At 41.5% G+C, this 15,363-nt stretch overlaps 1 protein-coding gene across 2 annotated transcripts in view; it reads left to right on the forward strand.

The window, feature by feature from the left end:
• The first annotated feature begins 1,044 nt into the window (after positions 1-1,044).
• The window catches only part of Thada (THADA armadillo repeat containing), a 294,070-nt gene continuing 279,751 nt past the window's right edge, over positions 1,045-15,363 (forward strand). Inside the window, exons 1-7 of one of the 2 annotated variants that reach the window (XM_028892580.2) lie at positions 1,045-1,167; positions 3,225-3,324; positions 4,482-4,576; positions 5,857-5,987; positions 9,061-9,209; positions 9,322-9,354; positions 9,546-9,594. In XM_028892580.2, coding sequence (XP_028748413.1) covers positions 3,249-3,324; positions 4,482-4,576; positions 5,857-5,987; positions 9,061-9,209; positions 9,322-9,354; positions 9,546-9,594 — 533 coding nt within the window. In that variant the 5' untranslated portion in view covers positions 1,045-1,167; positions 3,225-3,248. Of the gene's footprint in view, positions 1,168-1,188; positions 1,395-3,224; positions 3,325-4,481; positions 4,577-5,856; positions 5,988-9,060; positions 9,210-9,321; positions 9,355-9,545; positions 9,595-15,363 lie in introns of those variants that run through there. The other variant, XM_028892588.2, reaches the window with a different exon arrangement.

Here is a 15,363-nt window from a genome sequence, read left to right on the forward strand (position 1 = left end):
GCTCCAGACCCCTCTTGCGCTCCTTTTCACATATACTTGTTATACATCTCAGCATCCAAGTTAGCATCCTGGCCCTTTGTACTTCTTCCTCTACCCTAAACTGCCCGGCAGCTCCAGTTCATAGACCCCCCTTCCCGGCAGCTACTCATCCTACTTACAACTCACATGCTTTTTCCATGCCCTGCTTCTCTATCCATGGCCATGTCTTTCTCTCTGTCCCTCTCTCTCATCTGGACTCCTTCAGAACAAATGTCCAGAGGCACGAGCATGACTGCATAAATGTATTAGAGAACGGCATATTATGTTAACTGTGAAATAATTATCATCACCCATTTTTAGGTGGGTGACCCGAAAAACTGCCCAAAGATGCTAATCGGTGGATAATACACACAAAATCAAACAAATGACAAGCTATTGTGTAGTGATACACGAGATAAAACCACAAAGAAATACAAAGCACAGTAATATAAAATTGAGGGAAAAAAATCAAAGGCTTAAAACATCCACCTGATGAACCAATTTTTCAATATCCCCCCCCCCACACACTAATGCGCCTCCAGATAGCATCTTGTCTGTTCTCTAATCTTGTTCCCTGCTCTAGCTCCTAGTGCCCTGATAGGTCTCTAGTTCTTACTCATTTTTCAAGGACTGGACTGCGAGACAGCTTGTGAGCTGTGTAAAAGGTACACCCTTTGAGGCAACTTTCCAGGCTCGGACGGTGGAGTTCATCAAGTCGTTGCTAGCCGCTTCAGTTCACTCCAGGGCCCAACCGTCCCCGCGGGTAGTTTTTGCCCCGCCTCTGGGCACAGTGAGTGTGGAAAGTCTGGGTTGAGGCAGAAATGTCGGCCTGACACCTAGGGGTGTGGAGCCCTGCAACCCTGCCACCCAGAAGAAGGTAAAGCGTGACACACACACACACTAACGCCAAGCTCTGATGTCCCGGTCAATCCAAATTCACTCGCAAACGCCCCCTCTGATGACGTCACGACACTTCCGCGCTTCTGATTGGAGGAGCGGCGTCCGTCTACTCTCGCGACATCTCCTTGCCAGATTCCCGGTCTGCCTCCCCGCAGCGGGACCGGTGTTGCAGCGCGAACCACGTTAAAGACGGGACGCTGTAGACGAGACGGGCTTCCGGGACTCTTTGCCGACGTCCCCGGGCACGAGGTTTGGCTCGCGGGCGTGCTGCCTGCCGGGCGCGCGGGCGCGTGGGACCGACTCTCCACGGCGCGGCCGGGCCGCCTTGCAGGGCCTCGCGAGGGTGCCAGCCGTGGCCCTGCGGCATTGCCAGCCTCTGGCGTGGGTCGCTTAGGTCTCCATGGAGACAGCCCTCTAACCACTTTTACGTCTGTCATTCTGTCATTCTTGGGGCTTCACGTGGGAGTCGGAAAGATGTAGGTGGGAGGGAAGCTGCAAATGGTACCTAAGAGCAGGAACGCACCGGGCTGGACAGGGTGGATTTTACGCATTGGGGAGGCCCAGTTCACCAGGACACACGTTTATCCATAGAACATGCAGAATCACCGAATCTGTTTTTTGAGCAGCCCCCTAGGAATCCGGGATCAAATACTGCTGCAAACTGGCCATTTACCTGAATTGTCTCCACAGTGTCCTTCAGTGCCTTCTCACTTGATACGCGGGCTGCTCGTTTAGGAAATTATTTCCTAAATTTAACGAAGAACTTCAAATTCTTTCCTTGTTGTATGTCTAGCTTTGTTCATTCTTAACTTTTTGGTGGGCTGCTCTCTTGCCTTTAATGTAGTGATTTGTTGTCCAAATGCACTATAGATTCTTTAGTAGCAGGAGCACCCTGACACTTGGCTGTAGCGTGTACTTTTAAGTAACAGGTGGTCCATCTTTCTGCCCTTAAAGGTATTTGTCCCTTCCAGAATGTCTCTAGCAAATGTTAATTCCTTGGTTTTGTTCAAAAAATGTTTATAAAGCATCTACATGCCTGAATGGTGAACGAGTGAGAATTAAAACACTGAACACATCATTAAAATGGCCACCTTCATGGAGTTTACTACTAGGAAAAACAGATGGTGTACAGATGTGCAAATTAATGTAATTTCAGGTAGTCATACATGCTGTAAAAAAATAATGGAAGTGGTGTGTGTATCAGAGTGATGACATTTTAGATCAAGTTTCAGAAAACTTCTCTTGGGTGGTATTTAATCACAAACTTGGAGAATAAGAAATAGGTCTTGCCATATGCATGGGACAGAGCATTAATTGGCAGATCTGGAAGTTTCATAGGTGATGTTAAGCATCAGGAAATGTGAGAGTTCTTAAGGTGGCAGGGTAGACTGATTTGAAATGACTAGCAGAGGAAGCTGGGGCAGGGTTTTCAGGCTTGTAAGTGCCAACACCCGAATTTGGACATTAGTAATTAATAAATTGCATTTAGCGCCATTGGAAACCCTTGAGAAGTTTAAGTTAAGTGTGAGGTTAGACTTCATTTAGTTTTTTGTTTGTTTGTTTTGTTTTTTGTTTTTCGAGATAGGGTTTCTCTGTGTAGCTTTGCGCCTTTCCTGGAACTCACTTGGTAGCCCAGGCTGGCCTCGAACTCACAGAGATCCGCCTGGCTCTGCCTCCTGAGTGCTGGGATTAAAGGCGTGCGCCACCACCGCCGCCGGCATTCGTTAGTGTCTTTAAGGATTACTTTGATGATTGACAAGAATGGATTCTTGGAGCCGGGCAGGCAGTTAGGAAGCTGTGTCAGGAGTATAGGTGAAAGATATTGAGTCAGTTTCTGCCTGGGAGAGTCTGAAGGTAGTCCACTCCTCATTGGACCACAGAGGTCTCCTTTGACAAGCTTTCATCAGCTTTCTAATCCTTCGGTGGGACAAAAGAAATCTCCCCTTCAAAGCAGGGGACTATTTTAAGGACTGTATAGTAAAACCCCATTGCACACAACAGCAGCAAAACCGCTAAACAAACAAACAAGCAAACAAAGCCCAGTTTTTCTTTTGTAAACCAGATATCCCCAGTTCAGTGATTCACAGCCCAGGGCAGTTGTACCCTCTCATAGTGGCACTGTTGGGAGACATCTATTGGTTGTCTTAACATGTTGATACTCCTGGCATCTGATGGGGTAGAGACTGGGGAAGCTTTAAGCATCCTATAGTGCATAGGACAACACTCTCAACTAATGCTCTTATGGCTCATATGTTGCAGGAGAAACCCTCCACTGGACCAATGTCTTAAGCTATTCTTTCTTACAGAGGCTACTGTTGGTCCTGTCTAAAATGGGTGTGAAGAAGAAAAGAGAAACGCAGGTCGCTGCATTGACTGTTTGTCAGGAGCACCTGAAAACTTTGAGATGTATGTGGTTTTTAAATTTCATTTGTTTGATGAATGAATTTGCAAGTTTGCAAGCAGAGTATTTGAATTTTTGGGACCCTGTAGAGTATAATGCTGAAATTCTTCCTGCTTCATTTTTCTTTTCTTTTTGCATTCAGTTTTGGGTAAAAATAGTTTTGTTAAATATTATATTCCTTTAGACTGATTTTTCCTTGCTATTTTGACCTATATACTTTTTTAAAGAAAGATTTATGTATGTATACACCATGTGTGTGTGTGTGTGCCTGAAGCCCACAGAGGTCATAAGAGGTAATCAAATCCCCAGGAACTGTAGTATGGAGGGTAGTGAGTTGCCACGTGGATACTGGGAACTGAACCTGGGGTCTTCTAATGTCAGAGCCTCTATGTCTGCTTTTACTTTGTTATTTCTCTCTCTCTTTCTCTTTCTCTTTCTCTCTGTCTCTGTCTCTCTGTCTCTGTCTCTGTCTGTGTGTGTGTGTGTGCGCGCGCGCGCGTGTATGTGAGTCAATTTGACACAAGCTGGAGTCATCTGGGAAGAGAGAAGCTCCATTGAGACAATACCTCCGTCAGATTGGTCTGGGGGGAGGGATTTTCTTGATTAGTGATTGATGTGAGAGGACCAGGCCATTGTAGGCAGTGACACTCTTGGACAGGGGTCCTGGGTTGTATAATAAAAGCAAGCTGAGTAATCCATGTGGAACAACCAGTAAGCAGTGTTGCTTCCATGGTCTATGCTTCGGTCCCAGCTCCAGGTCCCAGCCTTGACTTCCTGCCCTGACGTCATTAGTGATGGGAGTTGTGACTTCGACTGTGACCTGGGAGTTGTAAGATAAACCCTTTCCTCCCCAGTTTGCTTTTGGTCATGGTCTTCTCACAGCAGCAGAAAGCAAACTAAGCCAGTATGTGTCTGTGTGGATGTACACATGCCCTCAGACAGGTGGAGAGGTCAGAGGACGGCTTTTCGGAGTCAGCTCTTCTCCTCCTCCACTGCATGGCTTCTGGGGTCACACTCGGGTCAGGCTTGGTGGCAGCCGCCTTACCTGCTAACCTATCTCACTGCCCTGGCTTATAGCCTTAGCAGTTTTGTAGAATGTAGAAGAAAGGTGCTATCAATCCGTGTGTAGTTACAGCAGTAAGTTTTTGTTTGTGTTCCTTAGCTTTTGCTGACGCAGAAGGGAAAAATCTAGCCTCATTGCTGTTACGTTGCGTACAACTCACGGACGGAGTGTCACAAATCTATTATATTAAACAGGTAATGCTGAGTTTTTGTTCATGATTATGTCTTGAATATTGCCATGCTGTTAATGGATTTTAAAAATTCACTGACAGGCCGGGCGGTGGTGGTGCACGCCTTTAATCCCAGCACTCGGGAGGCAGAGGTAGGCGGATCTCTGTGAGTTCGAGGCCAGCCTGGACTACCAAGTGAGTCCAGAAAGGCGCAAAGCTACACAGAGAAACCCTGTCTCGAAAACCCCCCCCAAAAAAAAAAAATTCACTGACAGTTTCTGGTTTCGGTTATTTAATGCCAGTTTATCACCAAATGATAGTTTTCCCTTTTTCTGTTCATTATATAATGCCCTTTTATTCAGAGAAGCAATAGAAACAGTATCTAACCTTCTACCATCATTGGGACTATAAGCAGACAAGAGATAATTGTGTGCAATTTCTTTTTTAATTTTTATTTTTTTGGTTTTTTGAGACAGAGTTTCACTGTGTAGCCCTGGCTGTCCTGGAACTTACTCACTCTGTAGACCAGGCTGAACTTGAACTCAGAGATCCACTTTTTTTTGCCTCCCAAGTGCTGGGATTAAAGGTATGTGCCACCACTACCCGGCAATATATTTTTTTAAAATTATTATTAATTTTGAATCTTCAAAACTTTTTGGCAGACACATTTGAAAGTTAATTTAAAATATAGATCGCTCTTATTTGTATTTCAGCATTTAGATTTTCCACACATGCATACTTACTTTGAAATCAGTTAAATATATTGCTCACTTTTTTTTTTTTGGTTTTTGGGGACAGGGTTTCTCCATGTAGTTTTGGTGCCTGTCCTGTATCTTGCTCTGTAGACCAGGCTAGCCTCGAACTCACAGAGATCCGCTTGCCTCTGCCTCCCGAGGGTGGGGATTAAAGGCGTGCGCCAACATACCTGGCTTATTACTCACTTTTAAAGAGCGCTATAGATTTTCTGTATTGCTATGCCTTAGGTATGTGACTCTCAGTGTGAGTGGGTCAGGAAGTAAAGAGGGAGGGGTATGCGTTAAAGGTTTATAAATACTGGAATCAGGCTGGGAATGTCCTCTGTTGGTAGAGTGATTGCCCTGGTCTGGTCCTCAGCACCACATAAATAGACATGGTGACACATGTCTGTAGTCTCCACTCTCAAGCCAGAATATCAGAAGGTCAAGGTCACTTTCCCTCTTCCCTTCAAAGAAAAGAAAAATGACTTAAAAGAATATTTGTAATCACCTTAGTTTGATGTATTTGATATTAGAAAGAATTGCTTTGAATTTTTTTTTTAAATTATAGATTGTGCCTGTCCTGGAGAAAGTAGATAAAAATGGTGTGTATGATCCTGCTATTGAAAATTGTTTGAGAATTATAGCAAGCATTTATTTTTCCTTGACTCTGAAGAATCCCTTGAAGAAAGTCTTGGCGAGGTAAGGAAAGGAAGGAAGATAAGTTGAATGCTACAAAAAAGAGCTGGGGCCTGGGGGGTCCACTTCAGTGGTGGAGTGCTCACCTCCCTAGTAGGGAGAACCCTGGGTTCCATCCCCAGCACTTAAGAAAAGAAAAAAGAAAAAGCAAAGTTCATTCACTGTCTTGGTAAAATTAAACTATAACACTACAAGTTTTATTTATACTATCTATCCATGTATCTGTCTGAGGTCTTTAGAAAGCAAAAGCCTTAGGTTTTAGGATTTAAAAAAACAAGCTGTACCTTTGTTCTGGGGGTCCCAGTTCACAGATTGCTGGGTCAGTTCTTTTGCCTGGATGTTTAAATCTATCATCTTATACCTTTTCTCTGTCCCCATCTATTCTAACATAGATAGTACAGGAGTATATCCTTTGTATAAAGTAGGCCTGAATTCCACCATTTCTGCCATGTTTCATTTTCTTTAGGAAAGGGTTTTCACTTTAATTTTGGTTTTTGTTTTTTGAAACCTTTTCTTTGGGTTTAACATATATACTATGTTTTAGTTTTAATATTTTTACCTAAGTGGGATTATACTCTACACAGTACTCTGTAGTTGGTTTATTTACTAAAGAATGTCTTGGAGGGCAGATGACATGACTCTGTGTGTCAGGGTAAGTCTCATCAAGCCTGGTGGCCTAAGTTTGATCTCTGCCTCCTACATGGTAGAAAGAGAGAACCAGCTCCTGCAAGTTATCCATGTTCATATGTGTGCTGTGGTACCGACCCATGTGTCCCCCTCAGTAAACAAGCACATAGAATAGTAAGAGAAATTTCTGTATCAGGATAGCCCTTTTAAAATGTATTCACTTATTTTCATTTTGTGAGTGAGTGTTTTGTCTGTATTTATTTCTATGTACATACTCCATATTATGATATGTCCAACTGTGAATCATGATGCATATTATTTGGTTTATTTAGTCTCCTTGCCACTGATGACTATCTGGTGTTTTAGATTTCACTATTCCAGAAGTGCTGCAGTGATAGTCTGTGTGTACATAAAGTGTGTGTAATCATGTGCATGAATGACTGGAGGGGGGTTGTAGACCATTTCGCAGATGTTGTTGACTGTACTTCCCCTAAGCTATTTATTAACACTTCTCCAACTGTGAGCGATACTACTTATTTCTGTGTCTCTCCAGCACTGATGACACCAGTTTTTACATTTTTATAATCTGAAGATGAGAAATGCTCTTTTATTATCACCTATATTTCCCAGATTATTAATGTTAACTTGGTGCTGGGGTTTGACCCCATGGGGTTTTGCATATTAGGCAGATACTCTCCCACTGAACTACATCCCCAACTCATGGTTGAACATTTTGTAATGTGTGCAGTTTGATTACCTTTTAAATTATATCTTTTCATTGTCTTATAATCTTTTCTTGATTTATAAGTGCTCTATATAAATTATGTGCCAAATGTATTTTTTCCACTTTCTGCATGATATATTGTCTTTATAAAATTAAAAAAGATCATGACCCTAATAATACTTTTCATTATATATATTTCTAAATTTTATGCCTTGCTCATTTTATGCTCTTTCTAATTCAAGATTGTTATTTCCTGTCTTACTTTTTTTTCTCAGTTTTAAATCCATCTAGAATCAAGTTTTGAGGATTGGGTGAGGTGGGGTCTAGTTTAGTTTTCTGTTTCATATAGAATCTCTGTTATCCCCAGACTTTTGGCTCATACATTTCCCTTATATTTGGAATACTCCTCGTCGTTATGTATTTTTATAAAAACTCAGGTTTGATTATTTTAGACTTGTGTGTGTTTGTTATACCAATACTACTCTTCTTTTACTATTTTGATAATATGATTCAGTTACACAGAGTTAGTTACCTTTCTACTGAGTTTTCTTTTTTGAACTATTCCAGTTTTTAGATTATTTCTTCCAGAAGAGTAGTGAGGTTTTCAAATAAAACCTTATTTGTGCTTATTAGTGCATCTGTATGTGGAGCTTGTTTTGATTTAACTGGACTAATATTGGCATAACTTTCTATTAAGGAAATTTTTGTTGAGTACTGTGTTCCAAGGACATTTATAGGAATTGAGGTTAAAATGAATAGAACAGCTTAGATTTTTAGAATCTTAGATGCTAAGGGGAAATGGAAAAGTCAGCACCATGTGCAGGAGAACATGGCCAGAGACTGAAGAAAAGGAGAGCTGAGAGTGGAGGAAGAGGGGGCCAGCGTGGACTGTCGGTCTGACGTGTGGTTGGCCACGTCTCACCTTCCTTCTCTTGGGGTGGGTGACTTTGAGATTGAACGACAAGATTTGAGGTGTTTGAAGGAAAATGTTCTGAATGGAGGAAATAAGTGAAGATTTTGATAGATAAGCTCTCAGAACAAGGAAGAGTCATCTAGCCAGAGTTAAGTGATTAAGGATTGAGATGAGGGCTAATGGTGAGGGGAGAAAGTCAGGTTTTGAAAGGCCTTGTGGGTTATAGTGAACTATGCTTATTAGTGCAGCTGTATGTGGAGCTTGTTAGAGGATCACAGGTAGATAGATGGTCAGGTCTCTGTGTCCCTGTGTTCTGCATTTGGCAAACTTAGGTCACGTACTGAACACGTACAGACTTGTTTTCTTTATGTGTCCTTTGAACGACAGAGAAAATAACTGTCTATATAGCTTCTGTATTGCATTAGGCATTACAAACAACTTAGAGATGGTTTAGAGTGCATGGGAAAATCTGCACAGGGTGTAATGCAAATGCTCTGTGTGTTATACAGGAGGTTGAGCATCCCCCAGTTTTTTCCCTGGTTGGTCCTGAAACCATCCTCATAGTAAATGCTGACTGCATGGTGCTATTGCTCTGGCTACTCTGTTGAGAGAAGGCTTGGGGAGCAGAAACGGCAAAATGGAACCAGGGACGAGAAATGGTAGATCAGTGAATTTCGGTGGTGGTGGTGCAGGGTTATAACTTTGGGGCTATGTTTTGAAGGTGTGATTCAGTGTTTAACATTTGTATATTCTCCGCCCTCCATACTTAGCCCAGTAATAGAAGCTTTTCATCCTTTGTTTCTTTTTTGCAGCTCACTGAATGGCCTACCTGAATATTTTGTAACTGATGCTACATACTGTTTTATTTTTTACCTTCAAGAAGACTTAGAAACTTCTGACTTATATGCTTATAGAAAAATAATGGACAACATATCTTCCTGCCTGGAGAACTTTAATGTGGGTAAGCCAGCACTTTTCAGTGCCTTTTCCTGCTAATGTCTGTCACCACATCACCTTTTTAAAACCGTCATTTTGGCAGCAGCTCCTTAACATTGTTCTTTTCCCACCTGCAGGTACAGCATGTGTTGTTTATCTGCTTAAAAGTGGTAAGTCTTGATATTTTCTTTTGCGCTGAGTTGTTTTAGAGATGGCTTCCAGATAACTAAAGTAGACCAGACCCTTTGCAGTTCCTGCTTCGCCATGACGTCATTTTTGGTCGATATTTTATGATTTCCTGGTACTGAAGCTGAAACTTAGTTTGGAGCTCTGGTTTGTCATTCTGTTCTTTTTCTTTCAGTGCTTCGTTTTCTGTACAAGAGTTTAACTGACATCCTGGAGGAAAACAGGCGAGTGCTGGATGTTTGCATGCTTGTGCACATGTCTGTGTGCACATGGGGATTGTCTTGTACAATGGAAGCTTTCTTTCTTTTTTTTTTTAATATATATTTATTTTATAATTACCTTAATTTCACATATCAGCCACAGATTCCCCCGTCCTCCCTCCTCCCACTCCCTAGTCCTCCCCCCCAATCCATCCCCCATTCCCACCTCCTCCAAGGCAAGGTCTCCCCTGGGGAGTCAGCCCAGCCTGGTAGACTCAGCCGAGGCAGGTCCAGTCCCCTCCTCCCTACACCAAGGCTGAGCAAAGTGTCCCAGCATAGGCCCCAGGCTCCAAAAAGCCAGCCCATGCACCAAGGACAGGTCCCAGTCCCACTGCCTGGGGGCCTCCCAAACAGTTCAAGCTAATCAACTGTCCTACTTATCCAGAGGGCCAGGTCCAGTTCCATGGGGCTCCTCAGCCATTGGCTCACTGTTCATGCGTTTCCACTAGTTTGGCTATTTGTCCCAGTGCTTTTTCCAACCATGGTCTCAATATCTCTCGCTCATACAATCCCTCCTCTCTCTCGCCAATTGGGCTCCCAGAGCTCCACCTGGGGCTCGGCCGTGGATCTCTGCATCAGCTTCCATCAGATACTGGATGAGAGTTCTATCATGACAGTCAGGGTGTTCAGCCATCCAATCACCAGAGCAGGTCAGCTCAGGCACTCTCTCGACCATTGCCAGTAGTCTACAGTGGAGATATCTTTGTGGATTTCTGGGGACCTCTCTAGCACTCTGCTTCTTCCTATTCCCCGGGTTCTTCATTCATCATGGTATCTCCCTCCCTGTTCTGCCACTCTGCTCCTGATCCAGCTGGGACCTCCTGCTCCCCAAGCTCTTTCCCCTGACACTTGCCCTCCATTACCCCTATCCCCACCCCTAGTCTGTTCTTGTAGATCTCATCCATTTCTCTGTTGTTAGGTGATCCCTGTGTCTTTCTCAGGGTCCTCTTTACTAGGAAGCCTCTCTGGAGTTGTGAGTTGCAGTCTGGTTATCCTTTGCTTTACATCTAGTATCCACTTATGAGTGAGTACATACCATGTTTGTCTTTCTGAGTCTGGGTTACCTCACTCAGGATGATTTTTTTCTAGTTCCATCCATTTGCCCACAAACCTCATGATGTCATTGTTTTTCTCTGCTGAGTAGTACTCCATTGTATATATATAGCACATTTTCTTTATCCATTCTTCAGTTGAAGGGCATCTAGGTTGTTTCCACGTTCTGGCTATTACAAATAATGCTGCTGTGAACATAGTTGAGCATGTGTTCTTGTGGTATGATTGAGCATTCCTTGGGTATATGCCCAAGAGTGGTATAGCTGGGTCTTGAGGGAGGTTGATTCCCAATTTTCTAAGAAAACACAAAATTGATTTCCATAATGGCTGTACAAGCTTGCATTCCCACCAACAGTGGAGGAGTGTTTCCCTTGCTCCATATCATCTCCAACATAAGCCCTCTTCAGTGTTTTTGATCTTAGCCATTCTGATGGGTGTAAGATGGTATCTCAGAGTTTTGTTTTGATTTGCATTTCCCTGATGATTAAGGATACTGAGCAATTCCTTAAATGTCTTTCAGCCATTTGAACTTCTTCTGAGAATTCTCTGTTTAGCTCTATAGCCCATTTTTTAATTGGACTGTTGGGTATTTTGATGTCTAATTTTTTGAGTTCTTTAAATATTCTAGATATCAGCCCTCTGTCAGATGTGGGATTGGTAAAAGATCTTTCCCCATTCTGTAAGCGGTCATTTTGTCTTATTGACTGTGTCCTTTGCCCTACAAAAGCTTCTCAGTTTCAAGAGGTCCCATTGATTGATTGTATCTCCCAGTGTCTGTGCTACTGGTGTTATATTTAGGAAGTGGTCTCCGGTGCCAGTATGTTCAAAACAACTTCCTACTTTCTCTTCTGTTAGGTTCAGAGTAACTGGATCTATGTTTTGAAATCTTTGATCCACTTGGACATAAGTTTTGTGCACGGTGACAGACATGGATCTATTTGTAATCTTCTACATGTTGACATCCAGTTAGCCAGCACCATTTGTTGAAGATGCTTTCTTTTTTCCATTGTATAGTTTTGTCTTCTTTGTCGAAAATCATATGTTCATAGGTGTGCGGATTTATGTCAGGGTCTTCAGTTCAGTTCCATTGGTCCACATGTTGGTTTTTATGCCAGTACCAAGCTGTTTTTATTACTGTAGCTCTGTAGTAGAGCTTGAAGTTAGGGATCATGATACCTCCAGAGGTTGTTTTATTGTACAGGATTCTTTTGGCTATCCTGGGTTTTTTGTTTTTCCTTATGAAGTTGAGTATTGTTCATTCCAGGTCTGTGAAGAATTGTGTTGGTATTTTGATGGGGATTGTATTGAATCTGTAGATTGCTTTTGGTAAGATTGCCATTTTTACTATGTTAATCCTACCTATCCATGAGCATGGGAGATCTTTCCATTTTCTGTTATCTTCTTCAGTTTCTTTCTTCAGAGACTTAAAATTCTTGTCATACAGGTCCTTCACTTTAGTTAGAGTTACCCCAAGGTATTTTATATCATTTGTGGCTATTGTAAAGGGTTATGTATCTCTGATTTCTTTCTCAGCCCGTTTGTCATTTGTATATAGGAGGGCTACTGATTTTTTTGAGTTAATCTTGTATCCTGCTACATTGCTGAAGGTGTTTATAAGTTGTATGAGTTCCTTTGTTGAATTTTTGGGGTCACTTATGTATACTATCATGTCATCTGCAAATAGTGAAAGTTTGACTTCTTCCTTTCCAATTTGTATCCCCTTGATCTCCTTTTGTTGTCTAATTCTCTGGCTAGAACTTCAAGTACTATATTGAATAAGTGTGGGGAGAGTGGACAGCCTTGTCTTGTTCCTGATTTTAGTGGAATTGCTTTGAGTTTTCCTCCATTTACGTTGATGTTGGCTGTTGGCTTGCTGTAAATTGCCTTTATTATGTTTAGGTATGTTTCTTGTATTCCTGATCTCTCCAAGACCTTTATCATGAAGGGGTTTTGGATTTTGTCAAAGGCCTCTTTAGCATCTAGTGAGATGATCATGTGTTTTTTTTTTTTTTTTCTTTCAGTTTGTTTATATGGTGTATTACATTGACAGACTTTGGTATGTTGAACCACCCTTTCATCCCTGGGATGAAGCCTACTTGATCATGGTGGATAATTGTTTTGATGTGTTGTTCTTGGAGTCTGTTTGCCAATATTTTATTAAGTATTTTTGCATCAATGTTCATGAGGGAGATTGGTCTGTAGTTCTCTTTCTTTGTTGCATCTTTGTTTGGCTTGGGAATCAGGGTAATTGTAGCCTCATAAAAGGAGTTTGGTAATGTTCCTTCTGTTTATATTGTGTGGAACAATTTTTTTTTTTTTTTTTTTTTCGAGACAGGGTTTCTCTCTGTAGCTTTGTGCCTTTCCTGGAACTCACTTGTAGCCAGCTGCCTCGAACTCACAGAGATTCGCCTGGCTCTGCTCCGAGTGCTGGGATTAAAGGCGTGCGCCACCACCGCCCGGCTGTGTGGAACAATTTTAAAGAGTATTGGTATTATCTTTTCTTTGAAGATCTGGTAGAATTCTCTGCTGAAAGCATCTAGTCCTGAGTTTTTTTGGTTGAGAGACTTTTAATGACTGTTTCTATTTCCTTAGGGTTATTGGTCTATTTAAATAGTTTATCTGGTCTTGATTTAACTTAGGTATGTGGTACCTATCCAGAAAATTATCCATTTCTTTTAGATTTTCCAGTTTTGTGGAGTACAGGTTTTTGAAGTATGACTTGATAGTTCTCTGGATTTCCTCAGTGTCAGTTGTTATGTCTCCCTTTTCATTTCTGATTTTGCTAATTTGAATGCTCTCTCTCTGCCTTTTAGTTAGTTTGGATAATGGCTTGTCTATCTTGTTGATTTTTCTCAAAGAACCAACTCTTTGTTTCATTGATTCTTTGTATTGTTCTCTTTGTTTCTATTTTATTGATTTCAGCTCTCAATTTGATTATTTCCTGGTGTCTATTCCTCCTGGGTGACTTTGCTTTTTCTTGTTCTAGGGCTTTCAGGTGTGCTGTTAAGTCACTAGTGTGAGATTTCTCCAACATCTTTATGTGGGCATTTATTTAGTGCTATGAATTTTTCTCTTAGCACTTCTTTCATAACATCCCATAGGTTTGGGTATGTGATATACTCATTTTCATTGATCTCTAGGAAGTCTTTAATTTCTTTATTTCTGCCTTGACCCATTGGTGATTCAGTTGAGCATTATTCAGTTTCTATGAGATTGTAGACTTTCTGTAATTTTTGTTGTTGAAATCTAACTTTATACCATGGTGGTCTGATAGAACACAGGAGGTTATTCCATTTTTTTTTGTATCTGTTGAGATTTACTTTGTGGCCAAGTATGTGGTCGATTTTAGAGAAAGTTCCATGGGGTGCTGAGAAGAAGGTATATTCTTTTTTGTTAGAATGGAATGTTCTGTAGATATCAATTAAGTCCATTTGAGCCATACCATCATTTAAGCCCCTTATTTCTCTGTTAAGTTTCGATTTTGTAGGTCTGTCCAGTGGTGAGGTGTTGAAGTCTCCCACTATTGATGTGTGGGATTTTTTTTTTTTGTTTTTTTTTTTTTTTTGAAGTTTTTTGTTTTTGCTTTTGATCATTGTCAGGCTGCCTCGAACTACAGATCGCTGTTGTGAGTGCTGATTAAAGGCGTGCGCCACCACGGCGATATGTGGGATTTTATGTGTGATTTAAGCTTTAGTAATGTTTCTTTTACATATGTGGGTGCCCTTGTGTTTGGGCCATAAATGTTCAGAATTGAAACTTCATCTTGGTGGATCTTTTCTGTGATGAGTATGTAATGCCCTACTTGATCTTGATCTCTTTTGATTGATTTTAGTTTGAAGTCTATTTTGTTGGCTATTAGGGTGGCTACACCAGCTTGCTTCTTAAGACCATTTGATTGGACAGACTTTTCCCAGCCTTTTACTCTGAGGTAGTGTCTATATTTGAATTTGATGTGTGTTTCTTGTATGCAGCAGAAAGATGGGTCCCTGCAGGCCAGAAGAGGGGAGCCAGATCTCATTACAGATGGTTGTGAGCCACCATGTGGGTGCTGGGAATTGAACTCAGGACCTCTGGAAGAACAGCCAGTGCTCTTAACCTCTGGCCCATCTCTCCAGCCCAACAGAAGCTTTTTTAAAAGGCTCAGAATGTGCCCTTTCCAACATTTGATGTGATTATTTAAATTTGTATTTAGAAGTTACACACACACACACACACACACACACACACACACGACACGGACACGGACACGGACACACGCACGGACACACGCACACACAGGTATGATATTTGATTGATTTTTTTGAGACAGGGTCTCACTGTGTAATCCAGTAATTTCAAACTTGTAATCTTCCTGCCATAGCCTCTCAGGTGCTGGCATGACAGGTATCTACCACTGTGCTCAAAAGATAATTTATAAAGATCATTATTATGAAAATGATTGATAAAGAGAAAAGTCATTCCCCTTAGCTTTGAGTGTTTGATATTTTCATGGTTGAAGTTTCTTGTTATCTTTCTGAAGATATTAATAATAGTTACTTTTAAAAAAAGTTTTCTTAGATTTACATAGTCTCTGGTTTGTCTAAGTTTTTTTTTTCCTCCTGTTTTCTGTGTTTGCTCACTGTATTTTTGGTAAGAAACTTTCTGTGGGAGGCCATGGGAGTCTAGCTCCTGCCTTTCCTA

This window comes from Peromyscus leucopus, chromosome 22, assembly GCF_004664715.2.
Source record: "Peromyscus leucopus breed LL Stock chromosome 22, UCI_PerLeu_2.1, whole genome shotgun sequence".
Taxonomy (NCBI): Eukaryota; Metazoa; Chordata; class Mammalia; order Rodentia; family Cricetidae; genus Peromyscus; species Peromyscus leucopus.